Consider the following 23,102-nt stretch of genomic DNA (forward strand, 5'->3'; position numbering starts at 1 on the left):
GTTGTCGAGCAGGGCTCGGATGTCGTCGGTGGCTGCGATGAGGGCGGTCTCGGTGCTGTGGTTGGCTCGGAAACCGGACTGCGAAGGGTCGAGGGATCCGTTCTTCTCGAGGAAGGCTGCAAGCTGTCTGTTGACGGTCTTCTCGATGACTTTGGCAGGAAAAGAGAGGAGCGATATGGGGCGGAAGTTCTTGAGGTCGGTGGGGTCCGCTGTTGGTTTCTCCAGTAGGGCATTGAGTTCGGCATGCTTCTAGCTCTCCGGGAAGGTGGCGGTGATGAAGGAGGAGTTGATGACGTCCCGGAGTTGGGGTGCGATGATGGAGTCGGCCTTGTTGAAGACGTGGTGGGGGCAGGGGTCGGTCGGCGATCTGGAGTGGATGGTGTTCATCGTGCGGGCTGTGTCTTCAGTGGTCACCGTGGTCCAGGTGCGGAGGGTGGCGGTGGGGGGCGTTGGTTCGACGGTCGGGTGCGTGGAAGGTGCGCCGAAGCTGTTGTGGATGTCGGCGATCTTGCGGTGGAAGTACGAGGCGAGAGAGTCGCAGAGATCTTGTAAAAGAGTGATGTCGTTGTTGCCGGTGCTGGGATTGGAGAACTCCTTGACGATGCTGAAGAGTTCCTTGCTGTCATGGGCGTTGTTGTCCAGTCGTTCCTTCAGTGATTTCTTCTTGGTGGTGCGGATGAGCTGGTGGTGCTTGCGGGTGGCGTCTTTGTGGGCGGTCATGTTGTCTGTCGTCTGGTCGCGGATCCAGGCTTTCTCGAGGGTGCGGCGGTTCTTCTTGGAGTCTTTGAGTTCATCGGTGAATCAGGAGGCCTTCTTGCTTCTGGGTCTGCTGGGAGGGTTCTTCAGTGGCGCGAGGTCGTCTGCGCAGGCGGTCAGCCACTGCGTGAGGTTGCGTGCTGCTTCGTTGGGGTTTGTTGTGCTGGCGGGTGGGTTCTGGCTAAGGGAGGTGGTGAGCTGGTCGGCTGTGATCTTGCTCCAGCTCCTGCGAGGAACCTGTTGCGGGTGGTGGTGGGTCATGGTTCTTCTGAAGCTGAAGTGGACGCAGCTGTGGTCGGTCCAGTGAAGTCCGGTGGAGTGGCTGAAGGTGATGTGCTTGCTGGATGAGAAGACGGGATCAAGCGTGTGGCCGGCGTAGTGGGTGGGGGTGTTGACCAGTTGCTTGAGTCCGAGGTTGGCGAGGTTGTCCAGCAGGGCGGCGGTGTTGCGGTCCTTGTTGTTCTCCAGTTGGAAGTTGAGGTCCCCTAGGAGGATGTAGTCAGCGGAGCGGAGGGCGTGCGGGCTGATGAAGTCCGTGATGTCTTCGCTGAATTGTGTACGTGGTCCCGGGGGTCTGTAGACAAGGGTGCCTCTGAGGGTCATCTTTGGGTCGGTGTGTATCTGGAAGTGGAGAGACTCGGCGGCGGCGAAGGTGTCGTTGGAGTCGGTCGTGATGCGGATGGTGTTCTTGTGTACGATGGCGATGCCTCCTCCAGTCTGGTTGACGCGGTCTCTCCGGATGATCTTGTATCCGTCTGGGATGGCGATGGCGATGTCGGGTGCTGAGGAGGCGTTCATCCAGGTTTCTGTGAGGAAGGCGACGTCTGGTGAGGTTGTGTCGAGCAGGTTCCAGAGTTCGATGACGTGTCTGTGAATGGAGCGGGTGTTGAGCAGGATGCACTTGAGGTGGCTGTTGTGGGCGCTCGGCTTGGTAGCTGTGGTGCAGGTCCGGAGGCAGGTGAACTTGCAGGCTTGACAGGTGAAGGGTCCGTAGGTGCGTTTCGGGTTGGCTCGGTGGCAGGTTCTTGTTCGGTCGGGTTTGAGTGCGATGAGGGTGGCGGCGTCATAGGTCCGTCGTGTGGGCTGGCATCGTCGGGGGCCAGGGGTCCTGGCGCTGGGCACGGTCCAGGCACGGACGGGCGCAGACGGGCTTGCCTTTGGCGCGCCTTTGGCGCACAATCGGCGCTCCCGCTGCGCGTCAACGCTGCGCGTGCGTGGGGTCGTCATAAGTAGGCAGCCGGGAGGAGGGTCAGCGGTGGGGCAGCGAATGGGGTAGCGGGGGGCGGGGCCGCAGGGAGGCTGCGGCGGGAAAGTCTGGTGCGGGCAGGCGGCTCAGCGACGGCTGGGTCACCCGGTCATCAGCAGGAAAAGGCGCCAAAAACAGGAGCAGCAGCAGGAGGAGCGAGGGGGCGACCAGGCCACAGGAGCAGGCACAGTGGTCGCTCCCTGGACGAGGACGCGGCTCGCTTAAGTAGGCAGCCGGGAGGAGGGTCAGCCGCCGGGCAGCGAATGGGGTAGCGGGGGCGGGGCCACAGGGAGGCAGCGGCGGGAAAGTCTGGTGCGGGTGGGCGGCTCAGCGACGGCTGGGTTGCCCGGTCATCAGCAGGAAAAGGCGGCAAAAACAGGAGCAGCAGCAGGAGGAGCGAGGGGGCGACCAGGCCACAGGACCAGGCACAGTGGTCGCTCTATCAGAGTGGGATCAAGCATCTAAACACGCAATTTATGACTCACTGTATCCTACTCAAAGGGGGGCTAGCTTCACATTATTGTACCCACTGAACAGTATAAAGCATGCCATGTACCTATTGCAAATTGAATTCCAACACGCAACTGTAAGAGATGTGGCTGATATTTCGGGACCTTATTGTTTAATTTAACTTAAACCGTTCCTGATTTCCAAGTCTCAATGTTCTAATTTTTGATATTCAGCACCTGCTCCAACATTTGGCGAGCTGGCATAGGTGCTGATCATGGCGGATACCTAGACTGCAGCCTGGGTACAGGAGGATCCAGCCGCCCAAGCCCACTCTGAGTGCATTTCGGAATAAAGACGTGCAGCAGGTGCCTCTCTTTACTGCAAGCCTGCTAGCCTGCTTTAAACAATATGAACAGCAAAGCATGGCAAACAGAAGCCGTAAGCATAGAGCTAAATTCACCCAGCACTTATAAACTTTAAGACATACATTTTTTTCTACCAAGGGAAAAGGTTTTCGATGTGGAGGAACCTCTTTAATTAATTAATTATGTGCTTATATAGCGCTGGAATCACTCCCGAAGGGGTACCTCCGCGCTTCGACCGCTGCGAAACCCTTCCTGGCTTCCCTGAGAGATGGTCCCTTAATGGGTATCTCCAGGGTGAGACCAGGCATCCCCGGCGGTCTGGTGGGGCCGTTAGTGAAGATGAGGCAAGCTAGTGCCCAGAGTTGCCGAGTGTGATCGCTGATCAGAGTGGGCACCGAGGCGAGAGAATTATCGAGTCCGCTGACCCTGGTCCAGAAACCTGCCGCGTCGGGAATCGAACCCTGGTCCCGGGCCGTCCTCTGCTCTCGGGTCTGCCGCCTCTAACCAGTGAGCCACACTACTCCTCAACCCTGTTTACGAATACTCATAAATGTGTAGGTGCTCACCAGCTTTGCGTGGTATTCCCTCTCCCATTCCTGAACGTACATTTGCTCCAACCTAATATTGTATCATCATGATAGCATCCTAAGGTATGTGTATCATTTTCAATCCAAGCTTTGTGGGGCCCAAATGTCAAAGTGCAGGGAAGAGGGTGTAACCTGCTCTTCACCCCTATAATGTGCTAAAATAAACACAGGAGAGAGAAAAAAAAGGTCATATTGCGCTGAGCGGAGATTGCAGATAAGGCACTAAGGGGCATATCAGCAACGAGGCGATAAAACACTTATCGCAGCTTTAGCGTCTGTTTTCGGACGAAAAGCGGCGATAAATTAATCGCCTTATCAGCAAGGTCACGCTATCGCATGAAACCTTGCCTTATCACCATTTCCCTTAATGCCCTGCTTTGCATCTCTAATGAGATGCAAAGTGGGCGTTCCTCCCAAGGATAACGGGAGAAATGTCGCTAAGCGACATTTCTACTATTGTCAAGACTCACGCAAAGCAGCATAGCGACAAGAAAAGTAGAGATAACCACTGTTATCGCTACTTTCCTTACTCCTGCTTTGAAACTGACTTAGCCATGATATCCTATGGAAGGTGGATATCATGGCTAAGTATGTGAGGCCCTATCAGCAAGATATCGCCAAAAGTTGTGTGATTATTGCTGGATTTCCAGCGATAATCGCACAATTGGCAGCTTGCACTCTGAATTTTATCGCTTTGGAGATAAGCGTTGCTGATACCACGCTATCTCCACGATAAAATTCAGAGTTGGCCGGCGATAATTATCCTCACACTAAGAGCGCTGAGCGATAATTATTGCCGGCCCTTGCTGATGTGCCCCTAACCTCCCCCAGTCCCACCACATGGCCCAGGGGTAAGGAAAGCGACTGAGGCAGATGTCTGCCAACCACGCCGATGGAGCAAAGTCAATGTTAAGTGGAGGGGATGGCCCAGCACTGGCAAGTAGTTATAATCTCGCTCTGGGTTGCCTGGTGGCTGGATGAGAAAATACTAAGTTTCCCAGGCTAGAGGGGAACACTAAGGGTCTATCCCCTCAAATGTCACCTTGAGAGCGAGCTGGCCATTCACCAACAAGAAAGTAGGTATTTTATTTAACACAAGTGTTCAAAATGTCCTGGGGGGTCGCTGGGTCTCAAAGCCGTTTTCTCTAATGCAAGAATATATTATTTAGATGAGCTGGTAAAAAAACATAGGTTTCAACACCATATGGTGCTGAACATGTCAAGGTGAATTAACCTGAAGTTTTATCTCAGGTTGAGCATATATTTTTCTTTCTGCTGCTAAGGTGTAATGTCAATAAACGACAATGGGTAACACAGTAGACCTCTTTGCATCTTTTTATCCTCACTTAGAAAGCTACCATGTTTTGTCGCAATAGATCTATAAAGTTCTAAAAAAGCTTTGCCTTAGACCACAATCCTGTATACAGAGAAGTGTGATCATTTTCAGGCACTCGCCCCGACATGGAGAGTGCTCATACGATTTCTACCCTGCCTTTTTGATGTTATAAAAATACAACATCCAGCATTCTTTTAGTATTTTGCTGGGTCAAGGTGTTATTTTCATACATTGAGGACAAATGGGTTTCCTTACAGTAGAAGATGCTACCATTCTCAGCCACAACTTAGAGATAGCGCAGGAACATCTCACCAGCCTGCCATCAGAGTTAGGGCGATGAATATCTTTGTAAAGGAAGCAAAAGTCTACATCTGGTGCTTGAGACACATAGAACTTGGAAAAGTAGCTAAACTGCATACTATGGTACCTCATATGTGCCGGAACTACTTACTCTCCAAATAGCTTCAGAAAGGATAACACTATAAATTATATTATATTCATGTGGGTCAAAAAACTTCTCAATTAGATCACATTTTTCGCATAAAAAGACAATGTTGTTAGCTTTGTCCATGTTGTTGGAACTACAGGAGGACCTGCATCACTTATACAAAACAGAGTACCTATACCTGGTCTCTGCAAGGGATCCTCCAAACACTCATTCGCATGTTCGACAATGATGGTGGGAGCCAGTAGCTCCTGTACCTCAGATGGCTGTCCATAGATAGCAGACTTTCCCCCCCTGTATTTATGGTATTGCAAGCACATGATACATCATGAAAATGAATACAATTACAGCTGCGTTCGTGGTTGAGTAGCACTAGGTGGTGATGCTGCAATAGTTCAATTTACAGTCCGGTTTATCAGACACAAAATTATAGAATACTTGTACAGAAAAAAACACAGGGTTAAACAAGCATTTCATTAGTAAACTTCTCATTTTCTGTTCTTGTACAGTGCATCTACATTTACACGGTCAGCATAGCATCTCGCGCAGTCTTCCCCAAAAGTAACATAGCTCTATGTAACACATTTCCCAGGGGAGTGTGACGTATGCATGTTCAACTGACTACCCTTGCCATTTCTCTAGCAGTATCTCTCATTGTTACGTTATCATCCTGTCCTGCAAGAAATGCTTGGTAAGGGCACCATATTTGCCAAGGGCGACTCTGTGGTGCGAGTAGCTCTTGATAGGTGTCTGATTGTGTATTGCAGTGAGCCATATCAGCATGCCATTCCTTAAGCGCTAATAGTGGACCTCGATCCAAGAGCCTTGCGATTCTTCGTCTCGCTAATAACAAGCCAATGGCTACTAGGCACCTCACATTTTGCTATATCCCCATGTCGAAACCCCAACAATGCCCCAAGCGGGGTCAATTCTAATGTTATCCCGGTTATAGACTCAAGTTCTTTAAATACGGCCTTCCAGAAGTCTCCAGAAGTCTTGATAGTTAGGAGTATCCCGCAGCCCGTAGAGGTATAATCGGACTGGCGTGTAGTATACCATGTTAATGTATTTAAAGTGTATCAATCTATGCCTTCTATTTAAAGAAACCATTTATATCACAGAACAACTATATTGTCATTGCTTATCACTGATAGATTTTCCTAGGTCACTTTGCCGCACACTTCTGGCCTTGGACACTTCATGTTGACGGGCTTCTTGCCCTTATGCATATAGTCTAGCCGCTAAGTGATTGGGAGTAGACGTGTGGATGAGATGTAAGCGCCGGCATTTCTGAGGGCTCTAGAATTTCGTCCCCAAGCAAGCTGTTGGGTGCATACTGCACCTTATAATAGTAGAACTGTTGAAGGGCCATGGAATTATCGGATCGCATTCTCACGTCATCTCAATCATGCATGGTCCCATTACTAAAAAAGTCACCTATAACATGGATTTCCAAAGCTGACAGTGCTGTCCGCACTCCGCACACCACGTTCCCTTCCTGAAGGGAACTGTGTGCACCAGCTTATTGTGGACTGTTGTGTTTAATAGTTCTAAGACTCTGTACTAGTGGGTTAATGCCCCAAATAGCACCTGTGGCAGGATTACTGATCCTGTAGCATCACGTTCTAGCCACAGATGCAGAAGCTCCTTTGGCCCATGGATCCAAAAAAGAGTCAGTGCAAAGTGGGCTGCCCTGTAATAAGCTTCTAGGTCAGGGACATTGAGTCCCCTCATAGAATATGATAAAGTAAGTGTCTCCCAAAATACTCTCGGCTGTTTGCTTCCCCTAGCCAGGTAAATCAGGAGCGTTCAGAGTTGTTGAAACAGCATCCTGGGCAAAAGTATTGGTATATTTTTAAACAGAAACCGGGGTAAAATTAGCATCTTCATTACGGCTATATGGCCTGCAAGAGACAACGGTAACCTTATCCATCTTTCTATGTCTTCTGTTAGTTTCTGTATGGCTTTGCTGTAATTCGCCAATACAACAACCTCTGGGTCTGTATGTACTTATACCCCTAAATAGCAGACAGAGTCCAATGAACATTGTAATGGGAACTCCAACTGTACTGGTCTCATTGCCGGGGTAAGTGGAAAAATAGAGGACTTATTGTAACCCAGGAAACTCAGGCTCTGCAACCAAGGTGTATAACAGCGAAAGACAAGGGGCTGCCTTGCCTTGTGCTTCACTCAATGGTAATGGGGTTGAGATCATATCATTAATTCTCAGCCGCACTGACGGCAGTGTATAAAGTACTGGTACATTTGTGAAAATACGTTCCTGACTCCTACACGCTGCAATAGTTTCATCATGAAGCTCCATTCCACAGAGTTCAAGTTCAAAAATTTGGATAGCGCACTACTCACCCAGAGGGTCTCAAGGCGCTTGGGGGAGGGGGGGTACCTTACTTATAGAGTCAAATGCTTTCTCAGCATCAAGAAAATGGCAGCTGGAGGTACCTCAGGGTCTAATCTCTGAACTGGAACAAATAGCGTTCGGTGGTATGATGATAGACACTGCCCGAAATAAAGCTGGCTTCCTCTGCACTCACCAGTCCAGGGAACAATGGTTCCAAGTTAGCCCTAATTGTGGCATATATTTTAGTGTCCACATTTACCAAGGACTATGGGTCTATAGGAGGAGCATTCGTTTGCGGGTTTACCTAGTTTTAGAATCACTACAAGTAGCGCCTCTTGTACAGTAGGGGGCATGCAGCCATCTGTGGCCATTTCCTCAAAAAGGGAGAACAAGTGGGGGATCAGTAATTCCAGATATGCTTTGTAAAGGCTACAGTAAGCCCATACTTGCAAGGCGCCTTCCCTAAAGGCATATCTTTAAGTGCAGCACAGATTTGTCAGAGACTAAGATGGGCCATAAGGTGTTCCCTGTGCTTGATTGTAAGCAGTTGCATTGTGATATGTGGTAGGTAATCCGATGCTACCCAATCCTCCCAGATGGTCTGCAATCTATAAAGGTCAGTGTGATATCTGACAAAGCCATCTAATACTTGCTGAGCTATTCCAAGCTTCTGGCCTCTCTCATCCTGTATTTCAGCAATAGCATTTTCGTCTCTGCGGGCATAATAGCGCTGTAAGCATGACACCAGGTCTCTCACCCTCCCCATATGCCCTGGCCACTACATATGTACCTATATGGTTAACTTCATGAAGTGCAGTTTTATGGTAGTCATCTAACTTAGCCTTGATCTCACCCAGGAGGCGGCTATCTGCCGTTTCATTGTGTCGTTTCTCGAGTGCTGCAATTTCTCTTTCGATGCTGGCTCGGCAGATTCGGCGGGATCTTAGAACTACTGCATGTTTGAATAGTTCAACGCCACCTATGTATACTTTGAACGTTTCCCACACTGTTGCAAACTTGTCTACCGAGCCTACATTGAGTGTGAAGAACTCCGTGATCGCCTGTGCAATCTCGTCTCGTAATATAGTAGGGAATACGGGACAACATTCCAGGACAGGGCAACAGGAGAATGGTCCGAGTACATGAGTGTCAGTGACCTACACTCGTACCAATTAATAATCAATTTAGGTGTGCCTGTCAGAGGGATAGTGTGTGAACCACCCTTCCATTGGTGATCTCAGACACCAAATATCTAATAGGCCCTCCCGCTGCATTATATCTACTAGCGCACGGGCAGCAGCCGAAGGTCGCCTTGTAGCACCCAGTTCTGGATTTAGTGTGCAATTAAAATCTCCGCCCATATTCGTGGTAGGTCCCCAAGTGTGAGTAGGTGATTATTGAGCGAGTTGAGGAACTGAGGCTCATCAAAGTACGGGCCATAAACCCCAACCAATAGGACCTCTAGATCTCCCTTATGACACAGAGCCACCACATACCTACCAGCTGGATCTACACAGAACTCCTGAATTTTTAAAGTTTGATCCCCTACACACCCAGATCAATACCCCTCTGGCATGCGTGCTCATACCTGCTGTGACGCAGGGACCCTGGATTCTGTGCTGCGTCATAACCCCGGACCCCCGGGCCTGGTCCGCAAGCAACAATCTTATGTATTTTCCTACAATCATTTAGCCGCCTGACATTCAATTTCAACAGTCGTGTTAGCGAAGGATCCCTTTTCTGCATGTAGCAGGTCACTCACAAACCTTAGCTAGTTTCAAGAAGTTTGAAAAATGTAGCCAACCTCCCCATGCAGCAGTAGCAAAATTGAACCTTGTAAAGAAGTAAACGTAACTCCCTCCTCACCCCCTGCCCACACTGTGTGAACCCCAAACAGACCAAGGAAAACAATCTCCCACCCCGTCCCTCCTAGCCTCGCCAAACAATTTCCAAAAACATAGCCGTATGGTACACACCTGAGGGCAGATGATGCCTGGCTCATTGAGCTCATTAGTATACACTTAATAGCTGCATATTCACCATATTCTGTGTGTATATAAAAGCATGTGTATAACAACCTTAAAATACCTGCTTCATCCCCGATGTATGACATTGGCAAGTTAAGTGATCGAATAGTGTCAAGTCTACAATAACCTTTTACAGAGCACTCCCCCCAAATCATTCCAAACACGCAGAGTGAAACCTTCTGCAACCCGAGCCAGTGCCCAATCAGACAAGATCAAGGCAAGGAGGGAACCCCCCCAGGGTCCATCGTGGAGGCCCCTCTGTGTGGAGATGCCCACCCCACTAAATTGCCCACAGCGCACAGCAAAATCTCCTGTGGTAGAAGGAAGAACTCTAGTCTTCTATGTCCTGGGTATGCCCAGCCTCTCCACTTTTCAATCTAGGGGAACGGCGGTGCATCCTCTGGCCTCCATGCGCCTGAGGACCTGCAACCGTATTCAGGTCTCTGAATATGGGTAATTTACCATCTATCATGACTCGTTGGATATAGCATATTATAATCAGTTTGGAGTTCCAATAGTCTTTATTTAGCCTGTGCGAAGAGACACCTTGCCTCCTGGACTTGCTGAATGAAATCCGGGTACAGTGATGTCTCCAAGCTCTCATCCCTGAGCACCTTCAATTCACGTGCCTTCTTCAGCGCAGCATCCCGTTCTCTCTCAATCAAAAGCCGTGCTATAATTGGGTGTGGCTGGGCACAGAGATCGGCCACTGGGCAAGAGGCCTGGGGGCTTGCTCCACTATGAAAATGTCAGAAAAGGTCTCAGTGCCCAACAATTCAGTAAGGAGCTTTTCCACTAAAAGTTCCATGTTGGCGGTCTGTTGTCTCCGCAATATCTACTATCCTCAGTTTATTTCGCCTCAAGGGAGCCTCTAGATCTTCAGTCTTGGACTGTAAAGTGGATACCAACTTGTCAACTTTCTTTTGAGTGGCGGACATCGAAGCTTGCGCATCTTCAGACTCAGAAACACGCTGTCCCACTGCATCCAGCCGCTCTGTGTGCTTATCAAGTCACTTTGACATTCGGTCCATTCGGAATGTTCATGCTTCTATTTTACCATCAATCTTTGTGAGGCTCTGTTGCATAGTTATTAAGATGTGCTTCAGGTCTGTGCTGTCATCCATTTCATTGTCCCCACCGTGGTCTCACATGCAGCATCTCCATCATTATGCTTTTTGGGGGTCTTTCTTAAATTAAATTGCAGTCTGGATTGGTATTTATCCAATTTACCTATTGTTGCTGTTATTTTCACATCTAGAGGTGATGAGGGTATTTATTGTCGTTGCGGCGGACTACACATCAAAAGCCACAGAACACCTGTAAAGTGAGCCTCCCCCATGTGCGCAGCTCCAGGCACTACAAATAACTCATAGACAACCCACAACTCACTGTCTGCTGCAAATGACCATCCCCCAGGACTAAATTTGTCACAATATTTAGGCCTTGTAGCGTTCCCCTGAGCATCTTCGAACTTAGCTCCAATTAGATTTATCACAGGAGAGGGACAGCAAAGGCTGAAGTCTTCGCCACGATGGAGGAGTCCGCCAGCAGGACAATTTCAGTGTACACAAGGAATCAAGGTAGGGAGCCGAGCATTGGTAGTGCAAGCAGGGGGGGTCCCAATCTCTCACCTCACAGTGCTGTATTCAGCCAGCGTGGCCGCTGACCAAATTCCACTCTCTCAGCTTCTGACGCTTTCCCATGTAGCATAGTAGCTGCAGTATTGGGTACCCACAAGCCGATCAGGTCTAACACTAACCCTGCCGTTGGGGCCACAGTCCCACTTACAACAATGAGTGCAGTCCACAGCACCCTGTAGCACATGTGAGAGCAAGAACCGACAATTCAGCCAAACGCAGTAGCTCACCGGCCGCACAGCTCCCCACTTTCCGACTGCGTCAAATCAGCCTCACCCTTTCGCCGCTGCCCACAGAGTCGCTGGCCGCAGCATTCCACAACAACACCCTCCTCCAGGCCCGGCCTCCCGTCACCAGTCAGGGGCTTTGCATTATGCTCCAGAAGCACCACCGCCCTCGGAAGCACAGCACAGCCGGCAGTAATGGCTACGCAGCTGACAGGTGTCCAGGCGGTCCTCGGCCCAGCGCCGTCTGACCAGGCCTCAGTAGTTACGTAGGCCGCGGGTCCGATCTCCGGAGTACAGAGGCATCAAGCTTCAATTGAGCGCATCATGAGGTGTGCATGGCCTAGAGATACTAAGGGGTCGGTCTGGCTAAGCTTCATGTAGAATATACACCAGGATCTTGACAATATAGAATCATATATTTATATATTAGATGTGCTAGCATAGCTTCTTTATTTTTAATAAACTCAGCTCTTTTTGTCAAATTGTACCCAGATACACAAAATACAGTGAAAGTACTGGATATGAAAAAAAAAATAAAGATGTGCATATTAAGTCGAAGAGGATATGAAGGGCCTAAAAGTAATTACTAAAGGGTTAAGGCAGAATTTGAAAACTAAAAGAAATGAGGGGCCAGCCAAGACTAGTGGAAGAAGGCAACTTTTAGGACACAAAAGGTACATGAAATGATGGCGTACAGCAGCTTTGTCAGTAGACAAGTGTAGAAAGTGGATATGAGGGTAAAGCAATGAGCTAACAAGCACAGTAGCCAGAGCAAGGGCAAATAAGTGTGGATGAGTAATTTGGTGACAGAATGTTATACAGGATTCAATTGTGTGAAGAGAAAAAAGATGACAATGGCAGATTTTCAAATGTGCATGACATGTGAGGGGAAAATGTAAGAGCAGGGAAAATATAAAACCAAGATTTCATGCAGAGGTAGTGAGTTCAGAGTAGGACGCAAAAGCTATTAGTTTTGTAAATGTTTTGTTTGGCCATCTTGTAGAGCTGCGGGGTATGATGTGGCCAACACTAACTTCATTATAGCACTTTTTTCTTCACTTTTATCTATGATGCACCGCAGCTGTTCTGCTCTATAACATGGCTAAAGCCTGTTGACATACCCAAAAGCTCTTGTATAGGCGAGACCTATTGGCTTTGCCAATATTTGTTTTAGGGGTGTGCATGTCACATCAAAAGCAATACTGACGTGTTTTGTTTCCTCTTTCGCAAAACAAACAAACCCCAAAGAGGACAAAGGGCCACATGTATCATGCATTTTTGAGGTCGCAAACTGCTCAATCGGGCACGCATCCCAGGTATTGTGAGAGTAAGGTGTTGCATTTACAATCTAAAGTGAACTAAGCTATTTCTACCATTTTAAAGACTCATTTTGATTACAGTATTGTGGATTTTTGTTGTTTGGTCTTGTGTTAAGTCTAGTAAAGATTACTTATTTTTCTAAACTGGTGTGGTGTCCATTTGTAGTGTTTTCACTGTGTTACTGTATGTGTTCACATATGCTTTACACACGGCCTCTGAGATAAGATTGCCTGCTCGGGCCAAGCTACCAAGGGGGTAAGCAGGGGTTATTTACTAGTGTAGCCCTTTTACCCTGACTAGAAGCAAGGGTCCCTATTTGGACAAAGGTGTATACCATTGCCAACTGGAGACCCCCAGTTCTACCATTGGTGGTCAGTGGTGGGGATATGGACTTGCATTTGTGACTAATATCACTCAGTGATTGGTGTACACTACTAGTGAGTGCAGACCATAAGACGACCACATACATTTTGGTAGAATTTTTTTCCTTGGAATTTCTTTTCTATTTTTGATTCTTGAGAACTGCCAGTCTTTCTACCATGAGTAAGCCAACATCCATTGCATCTGAATACATTGGATTGGACGAGGAGAGGATTGATACCTACACTGTGCCAAACCTCAAGGCTCTGGGCAAGAAATTTAAAATCTCTTTGAAAGGCCTCACCAGGAAAGAGGAATACAAAAAGGCGCTGAGGGCCTTGGTAGAATCTAGGAATGCCAGTGAGCATCCTGAAGAGCCGGTGGAGGAGGCAGATAATTTAGATGGGCAGCTTGAGGGGCCATTGGGCCCAAGCGGGGAGAAGGTACCTTCCAGGGCGGGCAGCAGTGTTCTTTCAAGGGCCTGTCCCCAGGAGAGCTGGAGGACAGGGAGAGGGAGAGAGTGCATACGTTGGAGCTAGCCAAGCTCAAAATAGATGGTCAGAAGGACATAGAGAGCAAGAAAGAAATGAAGAAGTTAGCCTTTGAGGAAAAGAAAATGCATTTTGAACATGAGAGAGTGTTGAGGGAATCGGAACTCAAAGCCAAAAGTTTAGAGGTTCCTCCCTCTGGTGACAGTGCACCACCAGTGCCTGTAGAAGCAAGGGCCTACATCCCCAAAGAAGTAGTTAAGGATTTCCACAAACAGGAGGATATTGGTAAATGGTTTAGGGCTTATGAGGCTGCAATGTTGGCCCACCGAGTACCTGAGAAGGATTGGGGAGCGGGGTTGTGGGGCTGCTTTGTTAGTGATGGGCGGGACACCCTGTTAGATTTACCTACAGAGGAGCGGGTGTCCTATGCCCACATGAAAGGAGCCCTAATGTCCAGATATGGTTTAACCCCAGAGTTGTACAGGTTTAGGAATTGCAAGAAATTGGAGTATACCACATGGGTGTACTATGTGTCTTTCTTTTGCAGAGCATTGGATGTGTGGGTGAAGATTAGCAAAGTGGATAATTTTGAGGTGCTCTATGATTTGTTTGCATGGGAGCACTTGTCCAATAATTGTTTTCAGAGCTACGCCAGCACCTGATAGATAGGAAGCTGAATAATCCTAGGATGCTTGCTGAGGAGGCGGACCGCTGGGTGAGCACCCGGGTCCACAAGGGTCATGTGAGAGACTTCGCCAAAGGTGGGCAGGGTCCCCAGCAGAGGAGTGGGGGGACAAGGGTAAACAGTGGGAGTTCCATAAAGGGTCCCAAAGTAATCCCCAAGGGAAGGGATCCCAGCCTCCCCCTGAGAAGATGGCAGGGGCCTGACAGATAAGCCTGTTCACAGGGGGCCCAAGACCTGTTTTAAGTGTGGTCTAGTGGGCCACTGCTCTTATGATGCTAGATGTCCCGTGTATGGGAAAACCGCACCCAGTGGTGCACCACTCCGGCAGATGACTAGTGTAACCCTGGGGGAGGAGATGGGGGCCCAAGGTGGGTAGGGTCCCGCAGAGATGTCCCTTGTCTCTTTAGGAGACTGTGAGATAGTCCCCAGGACCCAGCTGCCTGATAACACTAAGAAATACAGGCAGTGGGTGACCATCAATGGCCAGAGGGTGAAAGCTGTAAGAGACACCGGAGCCAATGTGGTAGCTGTCAGTTGTCAGCTGGTGTCTAAGGAGCAGGTGATTCCCCATGCGTACTACCCTTTAGTTGTCGCTGACAACTCAGAGAGCCCCTGTGTGGTAGCCCAGGTTACCTTTGAGTGGGGGGGGGGGGGGTCTCAGGTACCCTTCAAGTAGCTGTGAGGCCAGTCATGCCGGGTTGACTGTTGGGCAGCAACTTAGAAAGCTCCCTGTGGACTAAGGTGGAGAGAAAGTCTCATTTGGAGATGTTGGGTCTGCCTGAATAGGCATGTGTGACCACTCGGTCAATGGCAGCCAGTAAGGGTGTTCAAGAGGACCTGGAGCCTGAGAGAGTGGCCCAGGTACCCGCCTTAAAGAGAAGAGGTAGGGGCATGGGAAATGGCCCCTGAAGTTCCCACGGTCCAGGAGGAGGTAGACCTTGAGGGGGATGCCCTGGAACTTACAGGGAAGCACATTTCCGAACTTGGAGACCTGCCAGAGCTGACCCATTGGTAGCAAGAAAAAGGTCCCTCCAGGGAAGAGTTCCGTGAGGAGCAGAACAAGTACCCTTCTCTTGTGGATTTGCGGCAACAGGCCACAAACCAGGTAGCAGGTGATCAGTCTGGATCACATTGAATGTACTGGGAGAATGCTCTCCTGCATAGTGAGCCTAAGGTTGCTGAACCTGGGTCAGCCAGAGTGCTGTTGTTACCCGAGCGCTTCAGATCCTTTCTACTGGGGCTGGCTCATGATGTGCCTTTAGCAGGACATTTGAGGCCGGACAAGACCTTTGAAAGGCTTGTCACCCACTTTTATTGCCCCAGATGCGCAAGAGTTCAGACACTCATTGCAGAACCTGCAAGACTTACCAGTCAAGTGGAAAGAGCGGGAGGAAGCACAAGGCTCTTCTCCAGCAATTCCCTGTGGTCAGCACCCCCTTTGAAAGGGTGGGCATTGACATTGTGGGGCCTCTGGATCCCAAGACAGCCATGGGCAACAGGTTCATCCTGGTCTTGGTGGACCATGCCACGCGGTACCCGGAAGCCATCCCTCTCCGGTCAGTGACAGCCCCTGTGGTGGGTCGTGCGTTGATGGGGAATTTCTCCCATGTGGGATTCCCCAGAGAGGTGGTGTCAGACTGTGATACAAACTTCATTTCCAAGTATATGAAGTCCCTGTGGCAGGAGTGTGATGTAACATACAAGTTCACCACTCCTTACCACCCCCAAGGTAATGGGCTGGTCGAGAGCTTCAACCTACCCTTAAAGGCATGATTATGGGTCTTGAGGAACCCATGAGGCATAAGTGGGATGTCCTCTTGCCATGCCTTTTCTTTGCATTCCGAGAGGTGCCAGAGAAGTCCCTAGGGTTCAGCCCCTTTGAACTTCTCTATGGACACCCGGTAAGAGGACCTCTGAGTTTGGTAAAGGAAGTCTGGGAGGAAGCTCCCAGGAAACCTCCCCAGGATGTATATAGCTACATGCTGGCCTTCAGAAAGTAAACCCGGCGTTTCAGGCAACTCGCTCAGGTGAATTTGGAAGCCAGCCAAGAGGAGATGAAGCGGTGGTGCGATCAGAATGCCACTCTGATTGAGCTTCAGCCTGGTAAGAAAGTATGGGTCATGGCCCCAGTGGAGTCCTGTGCGCTCCAAGATAAGTGGACTGGACCCTTTGAGGTAGTGGAGCGTAAGAGTGATGTCACCTATTTGGTGGACTTGCGGTCTCCTAGGAACCCTTTGCAGGTCCTGCATTTAAACCGCCTGAAGCCCTTCTTGGTGAGGTCCGAATTGGGCATGCTCATAGCCACAGATGCTGGGATGGAAGAGCAGACTGAGCCTCTTCCTGACCTCCTGTGTGTCAAGGCGTAAGATGGGTCAGTGGAGGGTGTGAACCTCTCTAACTCCCTGACCCCTGAGCAGCAGGAGGATTGTCGCCAACTGTTGGGACAGTTTCCTGACCTGTTCTCCCTGACCCCTAGTGTCACTGATTGGTGCGTCCATGATGTGGACACTGGGGACAGTCTTTCTGTTAAGTACAATGCTTACAGAGTGACTGACAGGATGTGAGCTTCCATCAAGGAGGAGGTCTCCAAGATGTTTGCATTGGGGGTGATTGAGTCCTCTAACAACCCTTGGGCCAGCCCAGTGGTCTTGGTCCCAAAGGCTGCCGCGCCTGGTGCCACACCGAACTCCGAGGACTCAATTCAGTCACCAGGACTGATGCGCACCCCATCCCCAGAGCTGAAGAGCTTACTGATCGGTTAGGGGCTGCCCGGTACCTCAGCACGTTTGATTTGACGTCTGGGTACTGGCAGATCACCTTGACTGATGGGGCAAAGGAGAGGTCAGCATTCTCCACACCAGATGGGCACTACCAATTCTGGGCTATGCCCTTTGGAATGAAGAATGCCCCTGCCACCTTTCAGAGGTTGGTCAACCAGGTGTTGGCTGGACTGGAAGATTTCAGTGCCGCCTACCTGGATGACATAGCAGTGTTCAGCACCAGTTGGGAAGAACATCTGCTTCACCTCTGGGAAGTGTTGATGGTACTGCGGAGAGCAGGCCTCACGATCAAGGCGAGTAAGTGCCAGATTGGGCAGGGTTCCATGGTGTACTTGGGACACCAGGTTGGGAGCGGCCAGGTGGCACCCCTACAGCCCAAGATTGAGACCATCCTGGCTTGGGAAACCCCCAAAACCCAGACAGAGGTGAGAGCCTTCTTAGGACTCACCGGGTACTACAGGAGGTTTGTCAAGGGGTATGGCAGCATTGTTGCACCCATGACAGAGCTGACTTCCAGGAAGCAGACCAAGAAAGTGAACTGGGCTGACACCTGTCAGAAAGCTTTTGATGCCCTGAAGACTGCCATGTGCACGGCACCAGTGCTCCTGGCACCCAGCTTCTTAAAAGAGTTTATTGTCCAAACAGACGCTTCAGAGCATGGTGTAGGGACTGTTCTTTCACAGATAAATGAGGAGGGCCTAGACCAACCTGTAGCCTTCATCAGTAGGAGGTTACTTCCAAGGGAACAGAGGTGGAGTGTGATTGAGCGTGAGGCATTTGCTGTAGTCTGGGCACTGAAGAAGTTGAGACCATACTTGTTTGGGACTCACTTACGGGTTCAGACAGACCACAGGCCCCTCAGATAGTTGATGCAGATGAGGGGTGAGAATCCAAAGCTGTTGAGGTGGTCCATTTCCCTACAGGGGATGGACTTCACCGGGAAACACCGCCCTGGTACAGAACACGCCAATGCTGATGATCTGTCCAGATTTTTCCGCCTTAGTGATGAGAACTCCCAAGAGGTAGGGTAGTTCTCCCCGCATTTCAGCTGGAGGGGACACGTGTTAGACCTGGCACCATTGGCCTGGGTTTCCCTTCCATTTTTTGCATTGTTGCCTCCTGTGTTTTGCTATGTTTTTGCTGGTCTAGATGCTTTGGGCACTTTGCCACTGCTAATCAGTGCCAAAGTGCAAGTGCTCCCTATTGTAAAGTATTGTAATGGATTAGTGACTCCATGATTGGCTTTTTTGCTTTACTTGTCAGACCCCAGTACAGTGCACCACGTGTGTCCATGGCCTGTAAATCAAATGCTGCTGGTGGGCTTGCACCACTGATTGTGCCACCCACCGAAGTAGCTTGTAAACTATGGCTCAGGCCTGCCATTGCAGAGCCTGTGTGCAGTCTGGGACTGCCATGATGACTTGGCAAGTGCACCCACTTGCCAGTCCCTAAACCTTCCTTTTTCTACATGTTAGTCACCCCTAAGGTAGGCCCAAGGTACCCCCATGGGCAGGGTACATTGTATGTAAAAGGTAGGACATGCCCTGATGTGTGTGGCATGTCCGCATAGTGAATTACAGCCAATTTCATTTTTCACTATGGTAAGACTTACTGTTGCCACAGGCCAGAATGGGCAGTTTGATTATAACATCTTATAATTCGAACTGACCCAGGGAACATGGTAGAAAAACGAGTTTAGTAGGCCTGAACTCAGAATGATAAAATACATCTTTTAGTGAAGTTGGTTTTAACATTCTGTGTTTGAAAATACCACTTTTTGAAAGTAGGTATTTTCTTGCCTAACCATCCTGCCTTCCTCTGCTAGGTGTGTGTATTCAATGTCTGGTTTGTGAGTGACAGGGGCTGGGGTGACTCCAGGAGACAAGGTGAGTCAGCACTAGGCTGAATAGACCTATCTGCTTTAGGAGTGGTGGAGGAGTAGCACCTGGGCCTGAATAGGGCTGTGCCTGCCTTCCACAATGCTGGCTCCACCTCCTGTGGTGTGTCCGATGACCCTGGCCCACACTGACAAAGGAAGAAGTTGTGCACTGGCAGAGTGCACCCAGGACTGGTTTGAACTAGGTACAGACACTCTCTGCCTCCAGAGACAAAGGATTTGTGGGTATAAAAAGGGGGACCTAGAACTTTAGATCACTTCTGGGAATCAAGACGAACCTTTTCTGAGGAGAAGATCCAGGAAACTGAAGGAGGAGACTACCCCTGTGATGTGTGCTGTTTGGGGGTTGAGTGTGCTTTCATCATCATGAAGAAGAATCTCCAAGGGCTTGAACTGTGCTTGCCTCCTGCCTGAAGTCTCAGGGATACAAGACTTCACCACCAGCTCCCCCCTGAATTCCTTTGCTGGGAAATTAAGTGCCTGCTGTTGTGCTGGGCCTTCTACATACTGTGTGTCGCTGGGAGCTGGAAGTGCAACTCAACAAAGAAGAAGCTTGTCGCCACCGCAGCAGTTGTCATCGCATCGCCGAGTAAGCTTGCCACTGCTGCCGCTGTCGCCATCGCATCACCAAGGCGCGTCGCATCACCGGGGAAGCGTGCCGCCGCCGCAGAGGTCATTGTCGCATCACCGGAGAAGCGTGTGGCAGGGCCTGTCGCAGCTCATAAGTTTACTGAGTCGCCGCGTGGCCGTTTGGCGTGCACGCATCGCATCTAGGTTGTTGCGCCATAACCAAGACCCCATTTTGATGCATCGCACCAAAGCATCATTGCATCAGATTAGTAAGATAGAAAGTAAGAAACCGGCGCGTCAACTTCACACACGGTAAGGACGCGAGCCTCAACTCCCCTGCGCAGCAGTAAGGAACCGACGCATCAACTCCCCTGAGTGTAAGGAACAGCGTATCACCTTCCCTGCGACCCTTTTGTTTGTTTTGAGTTACGCATCCCAGGTACTGTGAGAGTAAAGTGTATCATTTACAATCTAAAGTGAGCTAAGCTATTTCTACCATTTTAAAGACTTATTTTGATTACAGTAGTGTGGATTTTTGTCGATTGGTCTTGTGTTAATTCTAGTAAAGATTACTTACTTTTCTAGAGTGGGGTGGTGTCCATTTGTAGTGTTTTCACTGTATTACTGTACGTGTTCACAAATGCTTTACACACTGCCTCTGAGATAAGCCTGCCTGCTTGTGCTACCAAGGGGGTAAGCATGGGTATTTAGCAGTGTAGCCCCCTTACCCTGACTAGAAGCAAGGGTCTCTTTTTGGACAAATGTGTATATCATTGCCAACTATAGACCCCCATTCCTAACAAGCTGCAATTAGCATACGGATTAAAATAATCCTAATGAGTAAAGGGATGAAAAATCTGACTTATAAAAAGGAATAGGGAAACAAGTGAGGCTTGGAAGAAGTGTGTCAGTGGTGCCTGGATTCCGCCCCTGATTATTATGTACCCAATGCTCTGGCAGATCACAGCTGAAAGCATATAGCTGGTTATCTGTGTACAAAGTGGAGTAGGCTTGACCTTTCTCTGATCACGTACTTAGTGCACAAGCGGCTCAGATTTGAAATCCAGGGTAAGCAGCAGCTGATTGCGCTTGCTGTTTGCTGTTTGAGGTTGTGGAGCAGAAAGGTGCCTGAGTCCTTGACCCTTGCACACCAAGCAGTCAAGCAAACGTGGCAAGGGGCAATGCACCAGGTCGGACCCGCCCTCCACATCTAATCTGCTGTCGAAGCATAGGTCCCAAGGACATAGGAAATGTGCAGTTGGGAGCGCTTCTAATGTGGCCTAATCTGAACCCTGGCAAGAAGGTCTTGTAAACCTCTGGCCTCTCACTGCAGACCTATTGCCTAGACTACGCTGAAACAGGCCCCAATAACCAACATTGGAGGTGGGCAGAATTGGGGGGGGGTAGGAAAAGAACGAACAGCAGGCAGCAGAAGGAGGGTGGGATGGACAAATAAAAGGTTGTGGCAATCAAGACCAAGGATGGTGGGAGGGAGACAGAGCAACCAAGGATGTGTAGCTCAGAAGGGCACCTATAAACAAATGAATCAGTACTTGGTTCATGCTCCATCAAAAGTAGATAAGTGAAACTGGATTTGATTCCCGGACGCAATAACGAAAAGCAAGAAAATAGGAGTGACAGTGAAGGCAACCAATGGTAAGTAATGAATGAGTTAAAAGTCCCTCTGAAGAGTTTTAGTTTTATTTAGGCATAATATATTGTCAAAAAGCGTATGAGCGCTAACTGCAAACTCAACTTAAACAGAAAGACCACCATGAAAAGACTGTATAAACAGGATTTGGGAAAAAGGATGGCAGAAGTTATTTGATGGTCAGCATACAAATTAATATGAAAGTCTAACGAAGATATTATGGAGAAAAGAGAGGATGCAGAGGGGGTCGATAAAACGAAACCTGAGGAATCCCATATAGATGAGAGAGGGACAGAAGAAGAGAAGAATGTACAGAGTCAGATCAGTTGGACAGGTAGGAGGATAGCCACCTGTGAGCAGTTCCGAGACTATATAGTGAGGAACGAGCATGCTTAATTATAAAATGATCAACTGTGTCAAAAGCAGAGCTGAGGTCAAGCAGAAAAAGAATAAACATTGGAAGTTTATCATCATACCAGTGCTAAGGTTTAGTGACTAATCCAATATGTTTTAATTTCTACACAGTTTCATCCCTGAGCGGGCTCTAGTAGCTCTGAACACCCTTCATGATATCAAATGTGATGCCATTGTTGGATCCCACAACAAAGTCAAGTAGCAGACAGGAGTTCATCAGAAACAGGCACCATAATATTCCAAGGAGAGGCGATACAGAAACAAAGAGTGTTGACATAAGACCTTCATTCGTGTGACAAAAAGGCACTTTGTTATAAGTGGTAATAATAATAAAAATGGCTTTACATTTGTCTTCTTTTCACTTGAAACAAAACAGGACATTTTACATGACTTAGTTTCCAAACAGTTATGCTCTGTATAACAAATGTATTTTAATAAATGTATATTTTTCATTTGCTAAAGGATACTGAGTGTCTAGTATTTGTATTTAGTGCCCTCACTGTGGACAATTAAGGTGCAGACTTGGCATGTACACAAGCACTTGCAACAATGTACTCCCTTCCAACATCAAATGACTTTAGAAAAGGAGCATTGACCAGTTCTTTCTTGAGATCCATGAAAGCCTGATCTTGTTCTACCCTCCATAAGAACTCATTGATCTTTCTCAATAACTTACGAAAACACTCAACTTTGGCAGCATAGTTACTGATGAATCTAGAGTAAAACTCTGTAAGGCCCAAGAATGGCAATTGTTCCTTAGTCTTTTGAATCGTGGCATCCTCAACAGCTTTAGCAAGATTTTGTTTAGGCTTAATTCCATTCCTAGCGATGCTGTGTCCCAAGTATTCCACCTCATCACAATTCAATTTACATTTAGATACTGTTAGAGTCAAACCTTTTTGCCGCAATCTTTGAAGTGCACCCCTTAAATTAGTAAGATGTTCTTCCTCATTTTTTCCATAGACCAAAATGTTGATTTGAAATGCAAGGGCCCTCCAGGCACCTCCTAACATTTTCTTCATCAATCTCTGAAAAACAGAATCTGCTCAGGCCAGCCCGAAGGGCATTCTGCAAAACTGAAACAATCCTTCTGGGGTAACAAATGCAGTTAAATGGCACGATTCTTCCTGTAATATCTGATGATATGCTCTGGCCAAATCTAACGTGGAGAAAACTGTCGCCCAAGCCAGAGTGGAAACAAGCTCATGCAAATTTAAAAAAGGATGTCTATCAATCGATATTTTGTTGATATGGCTCCTAAGGTCCACACATAGTCTAAGATCTCCAGAATGCTTCAAAACATTAACCACCCCTAGACACCCTTGGTGAAGACTTCATAGTTTTAATTACATTCTTGTTACATAAATCCTGTAACATCTCTTTCAACTTCACTTTGTACATCAGAGGAACATTTCGAATTTATGTCTCACTGGAACAGCATTATTCAGTAAAACAATTTTGTGTTGGAACCCGATAAATTTCCCCAAATTATCAGTAAA

General features: G+C 48.5%; 1 protein-coding gene across 1 annotated transcript in view; it reads left to right on the forward strand.

Moving 5' to 3' along the window:
* Nucleotides 1–21,952, forward strand: part of LOC144818644 (17-beta-hydroxysteroid dehydrogenase 13-like) — a 377,312-nt gene extending 355,360 nt beyond the window's left edge. Inside the window, exon 8 of the mRNA XM_078676267.1 lies at nucleotides 21,715–21,952. Within this exon, the coding sequence (XP_078532393.1) occupies nucleotides 21,715–21,805 (91 nt within the window). The 3' untranslated portion in view covers nucleotides 21,806–21,952. The remainder of the gene's footprint in view (nucleotides 1–21,714) is intronic.
* Nucleotides 21,953–23,102: the final 1,150 nt, after the last annotated feature.

This window comes from Lissotriton helveticus, chromosome 2_1 (genome assembly GCF_964261635.1).
Source record: "Lissotriton helveticus chromosome 2_1, aLisHel1.1, whole genome shotgun sequence".
NCBI lineage: Eukaryota > Metazoa > Chordata > Amphibia > Caudata > Salamandridae > Lissotriton > Lissotriton helveticus.